Consider the following 24,348-nt stretch of genomic DNA (forward strand, 5'->3'; position numbering starts at 1 on the left):
ACAACCACTGTTATAGTGCGGAACGTTCCAACTCCCTGGATGTACCTTGTTGCTGGGAGTACAGGATTAATAACTTTACTCCAATTGAGGCAATTATTAATTTACTAATTTCCAGAGTGTGGATGTTGCCAAAAGTGCTGGTGTTTATTGCCTATCCCTAGGTGCCCCTGAAAAGGTGGTGGTGAGCTGCCCTCTTGGACCCCTGCAGTCTGTGTGATGAAGATATTTATTAAATGCTGTAGGGGAGGGAGTCCTAGAATTTTGACCCAGGAATAGTGTGTCATTTCCAATCCATGACACTTTCCATATCTTCATGACCTCCGAAAATGCGATCTTTCACAACAACCAGTAGAGGGAAGCCAGGAGCCGATGATATGTTTACGGTGTGGATGGGCCAGTAATAAGTGACAAGATGTCTGTACTGAGTTGCCTTCTTGGTGATGTTGCATTCCATTAATAGCATAGTCAGAACGATTAGCTTGCCACCTGAATGGTACATTGAAATTTTCATTATTCATAGCTTTGGACGTGGCAATGCTGATTACATATCAGCATTTTCACAAGACAGCCTGAGCACATTCCTCCATTTGTTGTGTGTGTTTCACCGCATTGTCTAAGTATCACAGTCGCAAGGATTGAACCAAATGTAATGGAGTGGAGGCAAATTGTCAATAACTGTCAACTGAGGAAAGCAGCACCCCTAAGAAGGCAGATAGCACGGCTGGGAATTCTCCCAAAACATTTTGAAGTGTCAAATTTGTGTGAAAAACAATTGTCCCTTATTCACTCCAGCAGGGTCAGGCCACTAACTCCCGAAAGTGAGGAGCTACTGTTAATCCTGCTGGAGTGAAATACTGCTGGCGGGGTGGCAGAGGCTAGTGGGCTTAGAGACTTCGGTTTCCAGGCCCGCTCATAGCATTTAAAATATATGGTAATGAGTATTACCATAATTTATGCATCTCCCTGCCAGTGCCTGGCATGGAGTTGACGGTGCTGGAAACCAGGCGCTGGGAGACACTAGCGGGCCAGGATGCCTAGCAAAGATTCTGGGTATCGGACGCTACTGGAACCTCCCAAAAAAACTCCAAAAAAATTGAGAGTAATGGGAGAATCGCCTCCCCCCCACCCCCCACATCTTTATTTTTTGGCATAAATGTAGTGAAAGTTTAAAGCTTATTTATTAGTGTCGCAAATAGGCTTACAACACTGCAAATAAATTACTGTGAAAATCTCCTAGTCGCCACACTGCGATGCCTGTTTGGTTCATTGATGGAGAATTTAGCATGGCCAGTCCACCTAACTGCCTCTCAGACTATGAGAAGAAACCGGAGCACCTGGAGGAAACCAAAGCTGTCATGGGAAGAATATGCAGACTTTGCACAGACAGTGACCAAAGGTGAGCGCTATCCACCGTGCCACCATGCTCTCCTGAAAGGAGGCAGAGTAGGCATTTGCAGTGTAACTCATAGTGGCAGTTAATCTTGACTTTACCCTTGGTTGAAATACTCAACAGCCTAAGCTAATTTTAATTTACTCCTTGTAAAATGTAATGATGTGGTTGAAGTGGATTAGAGTCTGTCCTTTTGCCTCTGAAACCTCAGTTCACATCTGCCACAGACTGAAGGAGTGGAATTTGGATTTGTATCCTCATCATCAGCTGAAGTCAATTAGCCAGCCTCATTCCCTTCTCCCACTGTGAAGCATTGATCCTAACTTGGCATACTTGGATATGCTACAAATCTTTGGCAAAGCAGCATTCCTCCATCTCTGCATCCCGTACAGCTCTCTCATCCATTGGTGGCTGTGCCTGCAGCTGACAAGCCCAAAACGCTGGAATTCTTTCCGTAAACCTTTCCACCTCTCTCTTTTCCTTTAAAACACTCCTTAAAACTTTTTAACCAAGCAGTTCTAATAGTCCATGAAGTGTTTTAGAATCATAGAAACCCTACAGTGCAGAAGGAGGCCACTCAGCCCATTGCATCTGCACTGACTCTCCAAGACAGCATCTTATCCAGGATTACCTCCCTGCCCCACCTTATCCCTGTAACCCTGCACATTTACCATGTGGGGTGGCACGGTGGCATAGTGTTTAGCACTGCTTCCTCACAATGCCAGCAACACGGGTTCGATTCTCGCTTGGGTCAGTGTATGTGTGGAGTTTGCAATTTCTCCCTGTGTCTGCATGGGTTTCCACCCACGATCCAAAAAGACTGATTTAGATAGATTGGCCATGCTAAATTCTCCCTCTGTGTACCCAAACAGGTGCTGGAGTGTGGCGACTAGAAGGTTTGCACAGTAACTTCATTGCAGTGTTAATGTAAGCCTACTTGTGACACTAATAAATAAACTTTAATAAACACATTTGTGTATTTCCCAGTAATGGGAAATCTTTTAGCATGGCCAATCCCCAAACCTACATATCTTTGGACTGTAGAAGGAAACTGTAGCATGTGGCGGACACGGGGAGAACACGCAAACTCCATGTAGCTGTCCAAGGCCAGAATTGACCTCAGATCCCTGGAGTTGAGGCAGCAGTGCTGGCCATTTTTAAAGGGGTGATACAGATGCAGTTTTTTGTTGCATTTCTGAGGTTGGCAGCCGTGCTGGATTTTGTTAGCATCCTTACCAAAAGCCCAAACTGGTGTGATCTGGCCAACTGCAAAGGGTCACACACTCAGAGCCACTAGTATGTCGTGTAACTGTCTGAGTTTTACAGCCACAATGACATGCCTGTTTTCACGAGAAAACATTTCCATTATGCGCAATGTCAAGCTCAGAATGTAATTACACCTTAAGGCTCATTGTAGAATGTAGAATACAAGGAATTGAGTTGGTAGGGTTTGATACTGGGCTGTTTTGAATTCCCATTGATTGAAATGAACTTCCTGCATTTCAACAAATGCAACACACCCCAAACAAGTTTAGAAAAGAGAGAAGCACATTCATGCTTTAACTGATGGTGACAGAAAAGCCCTGAAAACAAAATGCTGTGGTTTGAGAGCCTGTAAGTGGGATCCCATTTTCCCCTCCCCACCACGCTCCCAGCAGTGTGTTTTGCAGCAGCGGAGGAGGTCCGCCGTTGGATAGCGCCATGACCTTCCAGTCCCAGCACTGCCAATATGTTTTCTCTTTGTCACACTGTCCGCCGCTTGAGAACCTGCAGCAGGGGGTCGTGGTCGACAGGACTGGAAGATCCTGCCAGCAGAACAGCCGGAAAAGTTCAGCCCATATGAGCTCCCGATTCGATCCAAAACTTGTGAAGATGTGCGCAAAGTGGAAGACATTTTCCTCAGAGTTGTGGAAGCAGCGACAGTTCATGGAAGATATAGAGGATTTGACTGGTGCTGGGGTACATCCCAGCTTCCATCTCTGGACAGGGCCGATTTAGATGATCCGAATATGGGGAAACATTGAGGTACTGTCAACATTCAAAATGCTGCAGCAACAAAGAAAAGGGGCAGTGATATCAGAGACTCCTAAACCAGCCTTCGTTTAGCTCTTATCCACAGGCAATGCTTTCTGTTTCAGCTTCCCTGTGAAGAACAAATTCTTCCTCAAGGTGTTTGTGCTTTGCCAGTGTTCTGCCCTAGGCCATTGTCCAGAAAAAGTCAGCACCTGCAGGAGAGAGGAGGAAAGGAACTGGAAAGCGATACAGCTTTCATTGGAGAGGTTGCACGTTGCTTTCCCCTGTCTGAGGTTAGTGGGTTTCAGCATTGATTGAGCTCTTATGCTGAAGGAAGGCAATCATTCATAACCAACCAAAGATATATTTGGGGTAAATTAGCTTTTCTGATCACAGTTTCCAGTGCATGATCCAAGTTCATAATAATTGACAAGCCTTGGGTATTGCCGAGAACATTGGTATCTTTTGCAGGACAAAAGAGAATCCCTTCACAATCAGTGCCTAAAAAGGCATTAGCTACAGGTTGCAAGTGGATTGATTATATCATTTGACTGCTCATTTCAAGAGTGTCGTGACAGACAGCTCAACACCTTACAAAGATAAAGTTATGGTGTGTGCGGGGGGATGGGAGGGGTGAAATAGTTTAGAGACCCAAGAATTCATTCATGTTGCATCGTTGGGACATGTGAGAGTGCAGAGCTGACACTCGCAGCTCCTGAAGCCGGAGCCAAGTGACACAGATCAAAGACATCATTGCGAGTCCAGACTTTTGATTCCATAGTTTTGACCCTTAAACACCATGCTCTTTGAAAGGTGGGAGTTCAGCACTTGTGTGAGGGATCCATGTTATAATTCAGTGCTTCAATCAGGTTTGATTGACCTACGAGCATAACCTTTCACTCGGTGTCACTGTTACATGGTTGGTGTGGTGGAGGTAACTTAAATAACGGTTTGCTTGAGTTGCTCGAAGGAGGCCCTTGATGCCCAGTGATTTCTGTTTATCTCTGAAGCATGGGCAGAATCTTTGTAGCAGCCGTAGGAACCATTCTCCTAAAGGTGCTGTATTGGTGAGAAAACTGGTGTAAATCATGATTGTTTTTTCAGTTCAACTTCACACCGAATCTCTCCACTCTGTACAATGTAGAGGTCACAATCATGAAAATCATTAAAAGCTCAGGGAGCGGGACCTATTCACGCAGAGTCTGACAGTTTCGGAACTCTGCGCGTGTGCAGTGGCCCCAATCTGTCAGATTGCAGTTTGCTGGCCAGCTCAATCACTGCCAGCTCCAACGCCTGTGCCCCAATAGCTAGCCTCCCTCCAACCCCAAACGATTCCAATGCAGAGTGGCAGCAGGACCCCCCCATACCTCCATCGGTCGTCCTATTGGCCCTGCCTCCTTGCCCCCTTGGACCTGATAGGCAGTGCCAAGATGCCGGCTTTGGACTGGGGTAAACACAGTAAGAAGTCTGACAACACCAGGTTTAAGTCCAACTGATTTATTTGATAGTAAACTTGCAAGCTTTCGGGGTTTGCCCCTTCGTCACGAAGGGGCAAACCCCAAAAGCTTGCAAGTTTACTATCAAGTGAAACAGTTGGACTTAAACCTGGCATTGTCAGACTTCTTACAATGGACACTTTGGGCAGTACTGGGGGCAGAGGCTGGCAATGCCAGAGTTCCCACGCCAAGGGGACACCACCACCCTGCTGCCTGACTCCCTGGGAGGACCCAGTTGCCCTTGCTTTACTCTGGCGGGGTCTCCCGCTTGTTCCCCTCAAGTGGGGAGCTACTCTAAACCCCACAGGACTGCAATGCTCCTAGCAGGTGGGGGATGCTCTCTGGTCTGGAGATTTCTGTACCAGGCCCGATAATCACACTTAAAATACATTGAAAAAGATTTAAATTCCTTACCTCTCCCCACTGGTTTCCAGTGCGATTCTGACTGCGCCTGTTTTCCAGCTGTGGCAGATGCACATGCATCGAGATATGTGATTTTCCCATCCCAACATGCCAAAAAACGTGCACGTTGGGATGGGAAGAATGGGGCCCAATGTGCCCAAATGGGATGGGCCAGAACTGAGCCAAATTTCCACTTGAAGGCAAGACAGCTGGCCACACACAGTCATAGGCTGGAGAGATGATTGTGCATAGTTCAAGTGGCAAGGTCAGTTGTGCAGTGGAGGTGGGCAGTTGGCCGCTGACTGTGCAGTTACCTCATGAGGTTTCAAGATTAAATGTTTTGTTTGTACCATCCAATCCCTGCAAACCAGCAGCATCAGACTGTTTGAGAGGAGGAATTTGAACTGGGCTTACTGCGAACCTTTACCCTGCACCCTCCCTCAGTCACCCTAGACCTCCCTTCCATCACTCTCCTTCCTTCATCTCCACCCACTCTTCTCTAATGCTAGATGCATTCACCATCGCCCCTGATCAATTATCTGCCAGTCTAGAGCTACTCCCTTGTCCCATTGAGCTACCCCCCCCACCCCCAGCACCCTTGTCCCACTTCCATGCTCCTCCAACCTCCCCCCCCCCCACCAGCTTGCAAACCTTCACCCTCAAACATCCCTCAGTAACGCTCAAATCCCCCAGCCTCATCTTTGACTGCTCCCCCCACCCTCACCCCCCTGCTTACCATTAATCTCCTCTCCATCATGCGACTGACTTCAGTAGGGATTGAACTTTCTTGTGTCATCCAGCTCCCTCTACCTCTGTCCCCATGAACTTTCTGAGGGCTGCTACGATCTGCCCCCTCTCCCATGAGCAGCCATGCCCTGACCTCTCTGGACAACATCTACTCAAGCTCAGTGCAGTAACCTGATCTCCCCTTCCCTGGTCCAACAAACTTCATCTTCCAAGGAAAGCAGTTCCTACTCTGTATCCACCAGGCCTGTTGCACACCAGATGTGAATCTAAAGGCATGACTTAATCCCAAAGGTATAATTTAATCTGGCAACTGTCCGATTTAATGAGGATGCGTGTCATGCAAATGCATTAAAATAGGTTCCCGCCACTGTCAGAAATCACAATCCACCTTTAATCTGCCACCAACCTACTCCTCAACTTCCATCCCACCATTGGGAAGCTGCATAAATGTCCCTGCCCACCCCATTTCTCGTTCCCAGGACTTTCACTAGATTCTGCCCATGGAGTGCCAATGTGCCCTGTTCCTTGTACACATGCCCCAGTCTGCAAAGTTAGTCTTCCAATGTTTGGCTTCGAGAGCACGAGGTCTGCTTTGCCACTTTCCCGAGTACCAAAGCCAACCTGCCGCCCCAAGGAGGCTGCAGTTGTACCAATCTATAGTGGGTCAAGAGCCATCCTATATTCTGGGTTGAATGCTGGGGTGGCTTGTTTTACCACATCTTTTGGACTATCACATTGTGCTGGCCTTGACATCTCACAGGGCTGAATTGTAACAATTTGAGAAATCGGATTCTACAAATCTGCTATCTTTGGGCTGACCCCATTCAAAACAATCTGACTGTTTGTTTAAAAAAACCCACATCGTTCTGAAATGTCCTTCAGGGCAGGGAGTTTATTACCCTGTACCCAGTCTGGCCCGGTATGTAACTGGTCCACACTATTTGACTAGAGGGTTTACAGTTTATTCCCCTGGCCAACTGGCTCTGTGGTGGCCTACCCCACTGCCATTACACCAGTAATGCCCACTTCCTGATAGTATCTTGTAAAAGGAAAAATTTACTGGCATGTCATTCACCATGTGGGTCTTTTTCACGCAAAAGGGTGGAGGAAATTTCAAACTCTGTCCCAAACATCTGCATACACTGGGATAATTGGAATTTTCAGGACCAGGTTCCATCGAGTTCTGTTGAGAATGGTTATCAAGGGATATGGAGTACAGGTAGATCAGTCATGATCTAACTGAGTAACAAGAGCATGCTCAAGGGGCTGAATGGCCTCCTTCTACACCATAATTTCCAGGGTGTGGCTATGTCTTGCATGAATAATGGAAGGATTGATTGGGCTTTGTTTTTTCACTGAGCTGTATCTGTAGCTTCTGTTAATCAAAGGTTCCAGTCACTCTTGCAATCTACAGAGATTTGCGTAGATTGATATCACCAAGTTGTTAGCAGCCTCGCACCAAGAGAGCAAGGTTTGAACAGAACTTGTGCAGGGCTTCAGTTAGCCACATGGTTCTGTACGTCTCTCCTCTTAACAGTCTCTCACAATGGCTTCAACGGATTTGGTCTCTCCAGTAGTGGACTCGCGCCATGTCTAGCTTAAGTTCTCCAAAGTTCTCTGGTAACTGGCCGATACACAGCCAGTTACCAGAGTCCAAACTTGTTCAATGCTTTCCTTCTGCTCGTAAAAGTTACTCAAATCTGACACATTTGGCCATTTGACTTGAAACTGGAGGAGCATTGTGTGAGCTGATGGGCTGACACAGCTTAGCTTTCAAGCATGTTTTCAGTTAAAATGGCAAAACTGAGCAGAATGGCTCAAGAGGGAAAGTTGTTGTTGATTACACTGGAGCAGCATTTGCTGCAGGTCACTGTTTATAACCTCTGTCCAGAGCTGGCTTTTCCAGAGTTACTTGGTGAACGATTATGACAGTAGACAATATTATAGTTAGATTAGTGTGGCCTGCAGCGTCCACGATCCAAATACCCGCCTGACGTATTGTCTGAATAAATCTTTATGGCAGACATCCTGCGGAATGGGATGGGGTTTAAAGACAGAGGTGACCATCTGTAGATTATTGTAAACTGACACCAGGCACTGCCCAGTAGCTCATACAAATCATGAGAACGAGTTGCTGCAGTTTCTGCTGCCTGATAAAAATCTTGAATTCTTAACAGATTGTTGATGAAGAGTTTTAAACTTCAGCTTTTAATTTTAATTTGTTCTGGCACCAGTGTAGTGAAAAACAAGTGTCAATTGGTGATCAGACTTCCCAAATTTCATTCCAAAAGCTTGTGGTAATTCCATGAGATATTGATATTGAACTAAAATTCTGTGACATTTAAGCAGCTGACCAGAACTTCTTACATTTTAGCAATGGCCTGAAGTTCCCTGACTTTTAACAGAATATAGAAATATCTGAGGGGTAGTTCTTCCAGCCTGCTGCGCTGCATCAGCAAAGCAACTGGCTGGGAGACATCAGCAGAGGTCATTTAGCAGGCGTCCTATTGGGCGCCATGGCCGCCTCCTCTGCCCCAGGATTGGTGGCTTCATCAGCATGGAGTTGATTTAAATATTAAAATCATCACTACCCTTTCATTAGCAGGCCCGGGACTAAAGTCTCCAGGCCCGCTAGCATCTCTTCCCCCTTCCAGCCAAGAATGGCTCACTCCAGCAGGGTTTACAATAGCTCCCCACTAACGGGGACCCCGCTGGAGTGAGGGATGGCCTTTGAGGCCCATCCCCCCAGGAGGTCGGGGATGGGGGATGGGGGGGGTGCCCCCTAGGCATTGCCAGCCTGGTTCCCTGGCACTGCCCAAGGAGCAAGCTGGCAGTGCCCAAAGGGCACATTGGCACTGCCCACCAGGCTTTGGGCAGTGCCAAGGGGGGGGGGGGGGCCAAAGGGATAGGGCCTATTTGTGGCCTATGGGGAGAGATTGATGTGGGGAGTGGGTCCCACTGCCATTCTCCAGTCACCATCAGTGGCAGCGGCTGATCAGGGCTGGTCTTAGTGTGGTGGGGAGGGGGGGGTGGGTTGGGAAGATCAGGACCGCTGAGGTTTGGGGGGTAATCGGGGCTGGTGTGGTGGGGGGGGGGGGAAACATTGGGGCTGGCTCAGAGACATCCAGGAGGCCTGCCATCAGGGGATGAGGTGGCGGAGCGGGAGTTGCCTGGCCAGCAATGCAATGTCACATGGCTGGCCAGCGATTGGGAGGCCAGCAGTGCAGGGCTATTGCACGTGCACCAATCTCTGACAAATCAGTGCATGTGCAGTGGTCCATTGGCCTCCACCTGCCACACGCCCCGCACCCCCCTCCAGTCAGGCCCCAACATATTGGTACTGTCTCAGCATAGTTATGGTGACCAGTGGGCAGTGCTGGAGTGCCTGGTGGGCACTGCCAAGTCATTATCCCGACCACTTGAGGACTTCAATGGCCTTTGATTCTACCCTTCAGTTCATTTACACCTTGCTAGACTAGACTAGTGGTCTAACAATTCTTGCAAATGCCAAGCACATTTGTGATTAATTAGCAGACGTTTGTCAATTTTTATATCCATACTTTTTCTCTAGTGAACTGCTGTGCACTTGATGTATAAAAGCATTCTGTCATCCTACTGAGGAAACTATGCCAGGCAAAGCCATGTTGATTGATAACCAAACATTATGTAATTGTACATTTGTTATGTTTCACTTGTGTGAAAGGAAATGGAAGTGAAGCTTTTCTGAATGACATAGTACTGAATTCCATGTTTTTTTGTTACACATACAATAGGGGAACTAGGTAAGGATTAGCAGCAATGTGTGGATGCATTCATAACTTAGCAATATGTTTTAGTACTTTGAGCTGTGCTTCCTATCTTCTATCTTAAGTCATGCATGAGCTTTTCTTAATAAAAGTTGACCCACATGGATGTATTTAGAATAAATGTGTATTGTTTTGTCATTGTTGGCCCCTGACTAAGTGCATTCCAGTTTGACTTGAAGACTTGAAGCAGGTTTGACTTGAAGCAGGTTTCTCCTAAAATGCCAATTTCAGCCAATCTTACACTTTTATCTGTCAGCATCTATGATGTACTCTGGTGCACAAGATGATAAGCAACTCTCACGATGAATCCCAGCAGGGAAATGACAGACTAAATATCCAGAGGAGCTAAAGCGTTTTGTTTGTTTGTGCTTTTCCACAGAATGGAGATGGTGGAGCATTGTTCTTTAAAAACGCACAGCTGAGGCACACGGGGAAATATACCTGCACTGCCCAAACCATCGTCGACAGCACGTCTGCCTCTGCAGACCTGATTGTCAGAGGTAGGAACGTATTTAGATGCTTTCTGAAGGTGTGCTGGTACAGTGGACAAGGCAGGAGTGCAAACAAATCCATTTTAATTACTGAATGAAAAAAATGAGAATACATTGCCTTAATTTCAAGCATGCATATTGGAGCAGATTTTTAAATATTTATGGTAGTTTTTAAAATGGATTTCAATTAACCTAATTCTTCTGATGTGATGTGTTGAGGTTACTATATGTTTTGACGAAATTTCATGACCACCTAAGCAAGCAGTGGAAGGAAAACCATGAATCCAGCACCCATTGCAGTTGATCTGTCTGTGATCCCAACATCCTACACAATGGTCCCAGCAGTTGATTCCAAATTCATACACAGTTATGGCACCCAAACCAGATCTCATCGCATCTAATGCTGCATTGTCTTGACTCATTTGATACTTGATCATCATAAATAATTGTCTTCTCAAATTTTGGGGATCTTCAAAATCAGCAGTTTTTGGAGTGTGGAGCTAAAGTATTGCATATACAGCTGCGAGACATGATTTACTTTCTGCTTATTATTTATTACACTTCCACACAATCGGTTGTTGTATGGTGATTGACATTATTGGTGTATTAGAAGTTGCTGCTGAAGGTTTCCTCACGAGTGTGTTTAGCTCAATTAATTCATGATCCAACCTTTCTGATGGATGCCAGCTTGAGGTATGAGTCGAAACGGGGGTGGGCAGAACATTCATCCCAGAGGCAGATCATAGGAGTCAGGAGAATTCCTGGCTCAGCCTGCCAGCCTCGGAAAGAAGTTCCTGCAAAGGTGTGTGCAAAATGGTATCGAACCCACCGCTCCTGGAATCAGTTCAGAGGCAGCCATTGGAACTCTAGGGTTTGGCAGTGGGCTGTTTACAAGGCCCCTATACCAAACTGTGTCCCTTCACCCAACCCAGTGGCCATTCATTCCCTCCGTACAAACCTCTGCTATCCATACACCCTCAATGTCCCCCCCAAAACTTCATGCAAATATATGTCCCACTATACATCTCCGTGACCCCAAACTGAAAGCACTTGGTTCCTCTTTATTTTATGTAAACACGCAATGAGTAATTGAGAATAATATCTGAGAGACAAATGTGTTAATTAAACAATATTGTCACTTGGGTTCAGCGGTTTCTATAGACTAATGGATGACTCTCAGCCAAGAATGCATCATGAGGCTTAATAGTTTTCTGTCTTAGATCTATTTCTCAATTAATCTTGACACTTTAAATGGCTGGTTGAATGATAAGTTGACTTTTTTTTGAAGAAAATTGTGAATTAATAACTTCTGAAGGTTTTTCACACATGACATTAGTACATGTCTCATTGCTTCTACACAGAGTATATACTTTATAAATGGACATTGAAGGGCTGAAGGTTGGCAGGGAAGGTATGTGGGGAATGGAGTGGCTGGGTGGAGGGGCATAGGCTGGCAGTGAGGGTTGATATGGAGGGTATGACTGGCATTTGAGGTGGGTGAAGAGGCATAGGTTGGCATGCGCTTATGGGTAAGACCTTAGTAAACACTAAGTTAGCACAAATATTATGTTCACAGTGAAGGCTTGGTTAACTTCTGCTCAACCTGTTGCACATTTCCTGTTCAACCTTTGCTCTATACAGCCTTTGTCTGGAATGTGTTGTTTAATTTCAATTTCACTTTGTTTCTAACTTAATTAAAAGTTTATAATGTCTAATTACACATTTCTCTACTAGTCTGTAGCAGCATTTTGTAACACAAGACTTTCAGTGGCTGAGTGCCAGGTTTTGAAAGCTTTGATTGTAATGAGTGCCATAGCTGCATTGAAGTGGGAATGCCAATCACTCAAATGAGAATTATCTCCAGTCACAGGAAAGCTGGTCATGGATGACTGCAGTCAAAGGCATTCTGAACAAGTAGGTTGTGTCTGGTCAGATGAAACCCGCTTCATTGCTGTGAGAGTTAAGATATAGAAATTATGCTTTTTAAAACAAACGCTTGCTGATGAGGCCTTTGGGGTACTGTATCTCATCATTCCTGTGAGAATCCAGTGGATAAGATGTTGAGATGGTGTCACAAATATTTATTTCCATAGAAGCAAAGGTCAGCTTTCTTTAAATAATGAGTAAAACAATGAGGGCATCAACTTCTTTCTCTTTTATTTCTGTTTCGATTGTGTGTTTTCTTTGTATAGATGGCAGGCCTCCATAGATTACTACCAGTGACATTGGAATGTTGTCTACTGATATTTATCACCCTGCATACTCCCTTTTAAATGACCGTATAGGTTTGACTCCAGATGTCAAGTGGTTGAATCTGCCTGTTTAAAATATCCATGGGGATACCGCATTCCCAATATTTTGGAAAAGGGAAGACATACCTAAGGTTCAAAATTGATTAGTTGGGTTCATGAACTGTCAATTAAAAATAATAAAGCTCACTTTTACTCCATTGCAGAAAAAAGCACGATGCAGCTCAGCAAACTCTTCATTTCTGAAACAAAAGCAAACAATGCTGGAAAATCTGAGCAGGTCTAACAACATCTGTGAAGGGGGCGTGGGGCGGTGGTGCTGTAATTGGACAAAGGGAATGTAAATGTCAATGAAGAAAGTTGAGAAAGGTGCTAAAAATGTCCGTTAAAGTGTCCATTTGCTTTTATCTTCATTTATGAAGTATTTTTGCATATTCTCAGAATCCGGAGATACAATTCCTGCGCTGTTACTCACACAAGTTGAGTGGTCGTGAAGCAGCACAATATATGCAATGTAACAGCACCCAAATTGCCTCAGATCATCAACTTGCATCTTCTGTAAGGCCAGCCAGGGAAGCAAATGGCCTTTCCTGTGTTACACTTCATTTTATTCTTGATGTGAGGGAAAAATGTATAAAGGCCAGCAATAATGAAAACCCATGGCCAGATCCAAGATAGCAGCCCTGACCAGTGCTATTGGCAGCAACGATTCAACTGTATCCTCCCTGACATCCAATTACAGTGTTGGGTTACAAAGAGGGATAGGTGCTCCTAACAGCACTCGCACCTGGTTGTTCCCTTAACTGTGTTCTTTGTTATTGGATGCAATTCTGTAAATGAAGTCAGATGTTTTGTTGGCTTTGAACCAGAGGCAGCATAATAGTTAACAGTGAGAAAGCAACTGCTTAAACTAGAAAACTAATATTTTACCTTGAGATAAATAAAAGACAGGTAATATCAAATATGAGGAGCGTGTAATGGAGCTAAGAGTTTGTTGGTAACTACAGGACCACCCCATAAATAATAGCTCGACACTGTGTTTCATAGTTGTATGTGATACAGAACTTGAGTCTTTGCTCACTAAAAGACATTTTATTGAAGCTTTTCAATTTGCACTCACCAGGACAAGCGCAGGAATACCCATGTCAGCGGAAGCAATAACTTTATACTATATGAGAAAAGAATGCTGATTAATTGGCAGGTGGACTCTGTTGCCAGCCATGGAGGTGTCGTTGTGGAGAATGTGCTAGTTAATGGTGACTGACGGTTAACTGCCAAGCATTGTTTAAAAATTTAAACTCTGGCACCTTTGACTCTGAATGGTTAAGGCATTGCCCTGAGGAATGAACCAGCGAATGGTTATCATGCACTTTGTTTAGCTGAAACAGGTGCATTCTGTGTGCATGTTCTTTTTGTCTGCAAAGAAAAGGGCCCTGTGTATTAATAGATGTAGCTTCCAGTGCAAGCATATCTGTCACACTATTAACACAACTGATAACATTAAATTGGTTGTCAGCATAATTTTTTTAGTACACTGAGGATTATTTAGCACATGTTGTCCCATCACAGAATCACACCTAATGTTGGACAGTTTTGCAATTACTGGCTGATTGGGTATAATCTGTGTCTTGTTCGTTGCAAACAGCAGAAGAGAATTACTATTTGTTACGATTCGCCAGTCTTTGGGATGTACTCTCAAATAGTGAGAAGTTTGTTCTTGTGCAAGCTTTCAATTTTAGTGTGCCCTCATCCCAAATCAAACGGGAAGAGGTATTTGCTGTGTTTGGATTCCTCTACTCCCAATGATCCCTCCACAAACCAGAGCCCACTGAAGATGATGAATCCTTGAAAACCTATCTAGCAAATCTAGCATAAGCATATTGCAGGATTCCGAACAATCTATCTGATTTCACATACTACAAGAATGTTTTACAGCATTTAGAGGCCTTGAGATCAACCTGGACATACACATCAGTAAATGTGACAAAGGGGTGGGAATAGTCATCCTTAACAAGTGAAACTACGTCAACAAAATGAGCACCGTTCTTAATGACCAGTCCAATTTTGTATGCATTGGACTTGCTGCTCAACATAACTGGACAGCCTTGCTTGAAAGTAACCTAAAAAAATTGCTTGCTGGATCTTTAAGAGCGATGGATTGCCACATGATATGTATGGCAGGATTTGACCTCATGGCTCACTGCATCCAGGTATGCGCTGCCAAGGAAACACACAAAAGTGATGTTCCTTTACGCTCTATTTTAACCATGGCCATCCTGCGCAGCTTGAACTGCTCAATTGGATGAGCAAACAGTTACAACCAGTTTTGAGCTATTTTTCTCCATACTCGGTGAAACATTCCTTCACATTTGTGAAGACCATGCAGGATTTGTATCCCAATAACGTTGCAATGCTCATTTATCATTGTTAGCCTATTCACCAGTGTTTCCCTGAAGGAAGCGATAGATATTTGTGCTGCAGCACTGTATCATAGAGATCTAGACCCACCACCATTGTATGAGTTGGTATTAGAACCTTAGAATCCCTACAGTGCAGAAAGATGCCATTTGGCCCATTGAGTCTGCACTGATCACAATCCCTCCCAGGCCCTATCCCCATAACCCCGTTCATTTATCCTGACACTAAGGGGTAATTTAACATAGCCAATCAGCCTAACCCGCACATCTTTGGGCTGTGGGAGAAAACTGGAGCATCCAGAGGAAACCCATGCAGACCTGGGGAGAATGTGCAAACTCCACACAGTAATCCAAGCCGGGAATCGAACCTGGGTCCCTGGTGCTGTTAGGCAACAATACTAACCACTGCACCACCGTTCCGCCATGTTCACTGAATTTATGAACACAGTACTTGTGCAGTTGAGTTCTATTTTAACGACACCACATATGCCCAAATAGACAGAGTTGCAATGAGATACCCTCTAGGCTAAGCTCTTGCAGACATTTGTTATGGTTCCATGAGGAAAGTGTCTTTGATGGAATGACACTTAACCTCCTACCCCTTGCATATTTCCAATATGTGGATGACATGTTTGCTATATTACAATTCTTAGCAGCATATAATATTTTCCTTAATTGTTTTAATGGGCTCCATCCTGTGCTCAGATACACATTTAAATGGAGCAGTCAAATGAATTCCCTTTCCGTGATGTAGTAGAGAAATCTACTGCAGGTTCTCTATCACAAGCTCCCCTTCACTGAACAAAACACACATTGGGATTCTTACAGTTCCACACTTATCAGCAACTTTGTAAATAGGGCCTGAACCATTTGCTCACCATGCAAGCTTAATGCTGAAATAGGATGCATCAGACATCCTGTGGGATAATGGCTATCCTGATCAAATCCTTTTGCTTTGTATGTTACGAAAACTCATGAGCAGACCTACAGCAATCACTTTGTGCCCTGAAATGTGCTGAGTCTACTTCAAATTACCCAAGAAAGGCAAAGTATCTTGAAAATCTGAGCAACAGGTGAAGCTAGCTGTTTCACACTGCTACTATGTTGTAGCAACACAAGTGATATTCTCCACTAACAGGGTGCAGCTGTCAAGCCAAAAAGACATTGTGCCTCAAACAGTAATGTGGTATACGAATGTCATTGTCCGTGTGATGCTAGGTATGTAAGTCACATGTCCCAGAGACTGGTGGATTGCATCAAATAGCATGCCCAGCTGCTGTTTGCAATGGGTAAGGTACAGACAGTACCCAACCGGTCCATGCTTGCAAAACTCAAAATACATTGTCCAGCATTTAGATTTGATTCTGCGATTGGACAACATTTGCTAAATAATCCTCAGTGTGCTGAGAGTTACGCTGACAATGAATTTAAAACTGATAGTTGGGCTCAGTGTGGTGCAATTGAGAGTATTGAAAACTTCACATGTTAACACACAGGACCTCATTCTTTGCCGACAGACTGAACGTGTACACATACTGCACCTTTATCAGCTAAACAAAGTGATAGCCATTCACTGATTCATTCCTTAGGACAATGCTCGACCAATCAGAGTCAAGCTGTCTGGTTTAATTTTCAAACAATGCTTGGTAGTTAACTGTCAGTCTCCATTAACTGGTGCATTCTCCATGGCAACAATTCTGCTAATCAGAGTCCAATTGCCAACCAATCAGCACTCTTTTATCATGTAGTATAATGTTGTGTCACTGATCAAGGTAGTCTTGTGATTGTCCTGATAAGTGGAAGATGAAAAGCTAGGACAGTGTATTTTTTGTTTGATATAAATTTGTCGATAATAAATCAAACAAAGATTTTTTTAAAAAACCAAGTAACTGGGTGATAGTGTGTCGTGCAGTTAGGCCAGTTAGATTGATGGGGCAGATCCTATCTCGTTAATAGGAGATGAGGAGATGCAGAATTCTGAGATTTGGAGTTGAGATTGCATTATTGGAAAATGTTGCATTTAGTCCAGATCCACACTAGATATAATGTTCATAGCAGGGAATGGACACACATCTACGATTTCAGTACCAAAGCTGAACTTGTGCAGAGTTTAGGACTGGAGGGCATAATCTCAGTGTTAGGGGGTTACCCATTTAAGACAGAGTTGTTGAGGAGGAATTTCTTCTCTCAGAGGCTAGTGAATCTATGGAATTCTTTATTGTGGAGGCTGATTTGTTATGTGTCCCCAAGGCTGAGATAGACAGATTCTTAATCAGTCAGGGAATCGAGGGCTGTGGGAGTAAGGCAGGAAAGTGGAGTTGAAGATTATCGTATCAGATCAGCTATGATCTCATTGAATGATGGAGCAGACTTGATCGGCCAGATGGTCTACTTCTGCTCCTATGTGTTACGGTCTTATGGTTTGGAACTAATTGGAGAGGAATTGGTTTGTAAATATTTTGTGAATGGTAGAATGAAAACTTGGAACTTCACCAAGTCCTTGCTTTGTTCCAAAGTTGGAAAGGAGAATGGTAATTTTACAGATTTGGCTCCGATTTTAACAGCAAAATTAATGAATGGGAAGTGAGGGAATATTTCCTTCAATGGGACTGCTTGCCCATTATCTCAGATATTTTATGATTTAGCTCTTACTATAGGGATAGTTCATTTTCTGTTTAATTATTATTGGAGATTGTCTACAATTGGAAGAACTTAAAGGGTGGGACAGTGTGGAGCATCAGAGGCAAAAGTGTGAGGAAAAGCTAATCTCAGAGATGATGTTAGAGAACGAGATGAAATACTTGATGAGTTAGAGAAATAGCACTTTGAGACACACCAAAGCATCAAGACATGAAGACACAGGTTCATGGTTGTATTACTAAATATATATATCTATTATATAAATGCAGGATTATCTTTTTGAAGAGTACATTTAGGTCAAATGCCTGGAAGAATTTCTTTATACGCCTTCTGTGAACTGCAGCAGGGAGTTCCTAGGGGGCTGGCTGAGCCTTAGACACTGGATCTATACATTGAAGGACATTCTTCACCTTTGGGACTACGCCTATAGTTGTGTGTCATTTTCTTGCACCTGTAAATCATGAGAAACTCATTGTGTGGCTGTAATTAAATGGACCAAAATAGTCCCTGATGGCATAAGGTAGTAAGGTATATAGGATAGAAGGTTTTAGTGTTCGTCTAAGAATTTTTATTTCAAGAGTTGCCATTGAGGCAGGGCTGTCCCAGTAACATCAGTGGTTATTTGTCACGTTACAAATGCTGCAGTCTTATAGTGGAGCAGGAGAAGGGAAACTTGGATTCATACTGGTGAAAGGTGAATTAAGGCCTGAAGTCTGAATGTTTTTTACACTGAAAGCAATCAGCTCTTAAAACACGGCTAACATCTTGGGCTACTAAAAATCCAAATATTGTCTAGGAATGCAGGGTGCAAAGTTGAATGGTGATGTAGGAAAGGCCCAACTTCATACATAGTAACTTGATGATTTCGGGGCCTGTATTAATGAAGTTTCTGCCAGAAAAGAACACTGGTCTATTGTCATCTTGAACAGGAACTTTCCTCATTAACTTGTTAGCCTATTAACTTTGTTGAATATATTTTCCATGCCTTTTCCCAATCAGTTACACTTTGCTCCTGTACACAAGTTGTTGAACCTTTCCTGGGGTTTGATTCCATAGCCATCTCTGGTACTTGGTCCAAATGCCCATTGTTAATTTTTGACTCTGGACAGTGAGTGTCCATGAGGTTTTCAACCTAAGGAGGCATTGCCAGCAAGTTTACTGATTTTTTTTTTTCACCTGACATCCAGAGATTTGTTCTTTCAGTGGAGAATGCTGTATTGCGATTGGGAGTGAGAAGCCTGACTGAATTTGGTTGAGCTAATCTCAGAGTGCTGAGGTAAAATGGAGCACTAGCACCTCCTCAGATAAGTTAATGCAGCACAGACACCCACTCAATGTCTTAACCAACTGGGGCATTGGGGAGCATCACCAGAGTTTTTTTAAACAAATGTAAAAATATGTAGTGCAATCTGATAAATGGAACTCATGAGGCCCCAGCATCGATGCCATATAATTTACTCTAGGTTTAATCAATCGTTTCAAAGAGTTGGCTCACATCGAGTTTATTTTTACACTCTTCTGTTAAATGGCATGTGGCAGGTCGACATTGGTGCCGAAAGGTGTCCAGCCCCAGCTCGATCCCCATGATGGGAAGCAAAGGTCAGAGGTCCTTGGAGGTCACCCAGAAGCTGATTGTTATTGTTAGTGCCCTTGCCATATCCTGGTAACCACTTGGGTAGAATAAGTTGCAGTCACAAGCGCACAGCCATTTCCTTTTGTAAACGCTGAGCCAGCAGAGGGGAAAGCTCAGTTTCCCTTCCCTTGTTTTAATGATTTATCGCTGAAAAACAGTTGAACAACAAGCATTCTCAACTGAAACTGAGGAAAGTGGAGTTGTGTAAGATTAAACATGCAGTTAATATAAAATTTATAGCAGCCAAAATTGAACATTCTGCTCGAAGTATAATTTGGCAATCTGATTAATGAGCATTTGCTCAGAAAGGATATTCATTTTATTAAACAAATGGAAAAATATTATTTTTCTTTGCCCTTGTACCTCTGTTGAAAGCCAGGAGCATACTTCATGCATTTCACAGCATGTTGTTTTAACATAAATGTGGAGAGGAGGAATTCGGGTACAGATTAGTTACTTAATTCAAACTTAAACTGTCATCTACTTGGAAATTATATTTTGCATTATATAAAGTGGCAAAATACACAGAAATAAACTTTATATTGTGTATGAGTCCTCTGACTCCATTCTAAAGCAGAGAGCAACGGAACCGTGTTTGGGTATATAGGCCTGAGGAAAGTGCTACAGTTGGCCTTTGTTTTCTTGTGGCTAAATTCCTCCTGATGTCTTACCAGTCGATTATACCAGAAACATGTCTGTGCGGCTGTTAGGTGAGCATAAAATTATAGTGCCAGACAAACACATGGATTGCAGGATGGCAGTGATTGGACATATAACTTGGTCCTTAAACCTGTTTAGAATTTAGGGAGATGGGAAGGTTAAGAGTCCCACAACACATGCAAAAACAAGTAAGAGAAAATAAGTCATAGTGAGCCATGATTGCAACAAATGATTACAACATTTATCAGAATTACTTTTAAATGGCATTCCCTCCAATGCCACTACTTTTCATTTCCAACCAGTGGGTGAATAAGAGAGCCCATGTCAGTATTTTATCCCATTATTAAAGTTTTAATATTTACAATCAATGTTGGATTTATCAGTCAGATTGCCCAATTACACGTGAACACTGGCTATATACTTAAACCATGGAATCAAGGCATGCAGTATGATTATGTGCATTGCATGTTTGCATGTTCAGTGGTGTTACTGTCTATACCAATTCTTCATTTGACCAGCAGAGTGCACACTTTCACCAGACAAAAAGGGGCAGGGAAACCCATTCCAGTACCAGACAACCTGCAGCAATCTTAGAAAACGAATGAAAAATACCATTACTAATGATGGGTGGATATATCATGTAAAAATAATGATAGTATAACCATAACAATATAAAGTATAGCCCAGCAGTACCCAATATTCTGAATTATTTGCATAAAAGATGCAAGTCCTGCAACTTTATTCCTTTAATTAATCCCCTTTATTTGCATTATTTGGCTATTGGAACACATGATGTACAACATTTGCATTGGGCTAGTTTTATTTTAAGTAAGTACTTGCATTCATATAGTTCCTATCTCCTCCTACCCAAGAACTCAACACTCTGCCAGCTTCGACATCTAGTGCTTTCTCAATTCCCTTCACTCTGCCACTGGCATCTGTGTCCTAAGTTGACTAGGCTCTGAGCTCTCCATATGAAACCTCTTCACCTCTCTATCACTCTCTTCTCAATACTGCTCCTTAAAACCCCCCTCTGTCCGAACCTTTGGCCACCTGTCTTAATGACTCCTGTTTCGGTGGGCCATTTCATGCTTGATGATGCTCCTGTAAAGTGCCTCAAATTTTTACTGTTAAATGTATTTAACAAAGTGAGTTTCACACAATTAGTTTTGAATTGCAATGAGGACTAGGTTGGCAAACATGTAATGTGTGCGTCATGGCTTTGATTGGAAAAATAGGTGAGATGTTTTCATGGCCAACATGTTAAATAGTGACTTGCATTTCAGAACAAATCAGAAACTTGAAATGAACCTATCATAAAACTTTGCAGAGGTTTGTGAGTTTCTGCATAGAATGAGTTCCCAATTGCAACAGTGCTCCAGAGGGTGGGGATGCAGTTCTCCACAGAAATAAAAGAAGGGAAGCGAACATTGGAGCTGCCCGTGAGAATATGTTTTCCCACTTCCCAACAGCCTTGAGACACATCCACGTGGGGAGTGAGTTTCCAACCTTGCTGTGCCTGGTGCAGATCACGCTGATTCCCAGAAAATAGCGATTGAGCCTAAATATCGATTTTGCACCTGATGTCAAACAGTTTGCAATCATCCCAGTCCCAGAAAGCATTTGGTGAAGATTAGGATGAGAATTACTGAGTTTGTTTCATTAGCAAGTTCAGCAAGCAATCATCCCCGTCCTCTGTAATGTTCCTACCTCTCCAGCTGGAGATCAGACTGGAATGAATCACTACTGGTCTCCATTGGCAGAGACCAGGCACGGGGGCCTCGGGGGGAGGGTGGGCATTGAAACTCTTGGATGGATGGGGGCATGGGTGGGCAATGCCCACCTGACACATTGGCAGTGCCCTGCTTCCACACCAGCAGTGGTCACTGGACACCACAGGTGTGCTAGTTTGGCACTGCCAGTGTGCCTGGGGCAGTGCTGACGGGGTGGGGCCTGAGTGCAGGCCTTGATGGGGAGTGTCTTCCAGGGATGGATCATGAAGAGGACCATTATGATTGGGCAAGTCAAAGGTCAGGCAGGGGAACCCATCTGGAGGGGGAAAGTTGGGAAGGGGGGTGGTCACAATGTCTGTAGGGGGACAGATGAGGTCTCCCAGGGCAGAGAAATTGAGGCATCTTTGTGAAGTGGCATCCAAGCACTCTGAAACCAGACTCCCCCCATCCCCAGAAACTGCATAAAACTCCCAATTCTCCAAAAAAGTGACCAAATGTGTGAGGATTGTGGTGCGGAGCATGCCTGAGAGACCAGCACCGATCACTCCGTTAGAAATATTTTGGGAAAATTTCGCCCATTGTGTCTCTGCTGGAAATCATAGAATCCCTACAGTGCAGAAGGAGGCCATTTAGCCTATCACATCTGCTCCGACCACAGTGCCACCTAGGCCCTATCCCAGTAACCCCACATATTTAACCCCCGACACTAAGGGGCAATTTAGCATGGCCAATCAACCTACATCACACATCTTTGGCTTGTGGGAGGAAACCAGAATGCCCGGAAGAAACCCACACTGACACGAGGAGAAAGTGCAAACTCCACATAGACAGTGGCCCGAGGCCAGGATTGAACCTGGGTCCCTGGCGCTGTGAGGCAACAGTTTGACCTAACTTTTCATACCCACTTTTATCTCATGTCTTTTAATAGTTTTTTCTTAAACTGCAGATTTATAATTAATAATTGGTGTAGCATTGATTTCAGTTAATGGAAGGGAATTCCAAATGTCTATCACCCTTTCACGTGGAGAAGTATTTCCCAATTTCAGCACTGCCATTCTGGAATACAGTGATTGGGTAGAGTGGAGGGATCTTTCTTTACACCAGACCATGCAGCCCCCAACAGTGGACAGCTCGCAGCTCTTACTAAGATATACACAAAAAAGGAAACACGCTACTTCTGGAAAGACCACTAATTTGTTGAGAATAACTGGATTTAACATTAAAGAGCATTTATAGACTTGAAAAGCAACAGTGCCTTTTACAGTAGAACAGTTATGATATTTTTATACAGAATTATAGTGATTTGGTGTGTATTAGTAGGACTTGACTCATTATAGACTGCACAGTGTAATTGGCTTCAAATAAACCAACTGGGACAGTGTGGGCTACTCGAAGTTGCCAATTGACAGTGGGCATTGGGTGGAGACACTTGATGCTGACCTTAAGGCCAGTCATACTGCCAGTAATACCATGAATTTCAGTTGACTTCAGTAGTAAAAATGCTCTCTCAACCTTTGTGCACCCTGACAGTGCATAGGTCAGACTTTCACCTCCTTCTTCTGTAGCTGATTATTCCTGAAACAGGTTGCTAATCTGTTATCAGGGGCTCACAGCTTGAGAGACATACTCCATATCAAATATAGCTAGCTACATATTTACCCACGTACGTACACACATGCACGCACGTGCACATTCATACATACGCCATGTAGCATAGCCAATCCGCCTAACCTGCATGTCTTTGGACTGTAGGAAGAAACTGGAGCACCCGAAGGAAACATACAGGGAGAATGTGCAAACTCCGCACAGACAGTGACCCAAGGCTGGAATCGAGCCCAGGTCCATGGCGCTGTGAGGCAACAGTACCTATGATAGGGAGAACTTTTTTTTGCAAATTTGGGATCTTTTCCATATTCTCTCCGTTCTGTGTGGGTTTTCGCTGGGTGCTTCGGATCCCTCCCACTGTCAAAGACGTGCGGGTTCGGTGGATTGGCCACACTGAATTGTCCCTTAGTTTGTCTGTGTGTGTGAGAGTGTGACTATGCTTGATGTGGTGTAATGCCACTCAAGCTCTAAGCCCCTGGTGGCAGACTGGTGACCTATTTGAGAAATAATTAGCTGCAGAAACATATGAAAGTCTGGCCAATGCACCGTCAGGGTGAGTAAACATTGAGAGGGGGTTGGGGGGGAGAATGGGTAGCAGTGGTCATGGTTCAAAAATCTTGTCTAAAATGGTGCCTCAGACATTGGGTACAGCATTCCCTTAGCATTACACTGGGATGTCAGCCTAGAATTTTGTTTGTACGTTTCTGGTGTGGGACTTGAACCCATAACAGTCTAATACAGGCAGACTCTATTTGGACTTTATTTCCTCTGGGTGTGAAGAATTGCCAGTACGGCCTGCAGAAAACCTAGCCTGTCCCTAGCAGACTCTGGAAGGGATCTGCACCTGGTTGTTTTCTCCCACATGGCAATTTCTTCACTGGTGTTAGAGTTAAACAACAGTTAGCCATCAGAACTTTCTCACTGAACGTTCACACAATAGGACTCCTTTCACCAATTTCAGAAGATGCACATAAGACCTGGTTGATCACTCCCAAGAATTGTGATTTAAATAAAAACACCCATTGTCCGCAAAGGGGATGTGATTGTGCAGCAGTACTGTCACTGG

General features: G+C 43.9%; 1 protein-coding gene across 4 annotated transcripts in view; it reads left to right on the forward strand.

Annotated features, from left to right (window-relative positions):
* Nucleotides 1-24,348, forward strand: part of cntn1b (contactin 1b) — a 683,679-nt gene that overhangs the window by 365,476 nt on the left and 293,855 nt on the right. For all 4 annotated transcript variants that reach the window (XM_080190723.1, XM_080190722.1, XM_080190724.1 and 1 more), the window contains one exon: nt 10,234-10,354. In XM_080190723.1, the coding sequence (XP_080046849.1) occupies nt 10,234-10,354 (121 nt within the window). The remainder of the gene's footprint in view (nt 1-10,233; nt 10,355-24,348) is intronic.

The sequence above is a fragment of the Carcharhinus amblyrhynchos genome, chromosome 6, assembly GCF_965287045.1.
Source record: "Carcharhinus amblyrhynchos chromosome 6, sCarAmb.v2.hapA, whole genome shotgun sequence".
Classification (NCBI taxonomy): domain Eukaryota; kingdom Metazoa; phylum Chordata; class Chondrichthyes; order Carcharhiniformes; family Carcharhinidae; genus Carcharhinus; species Carcharhinus amblyrhynchos.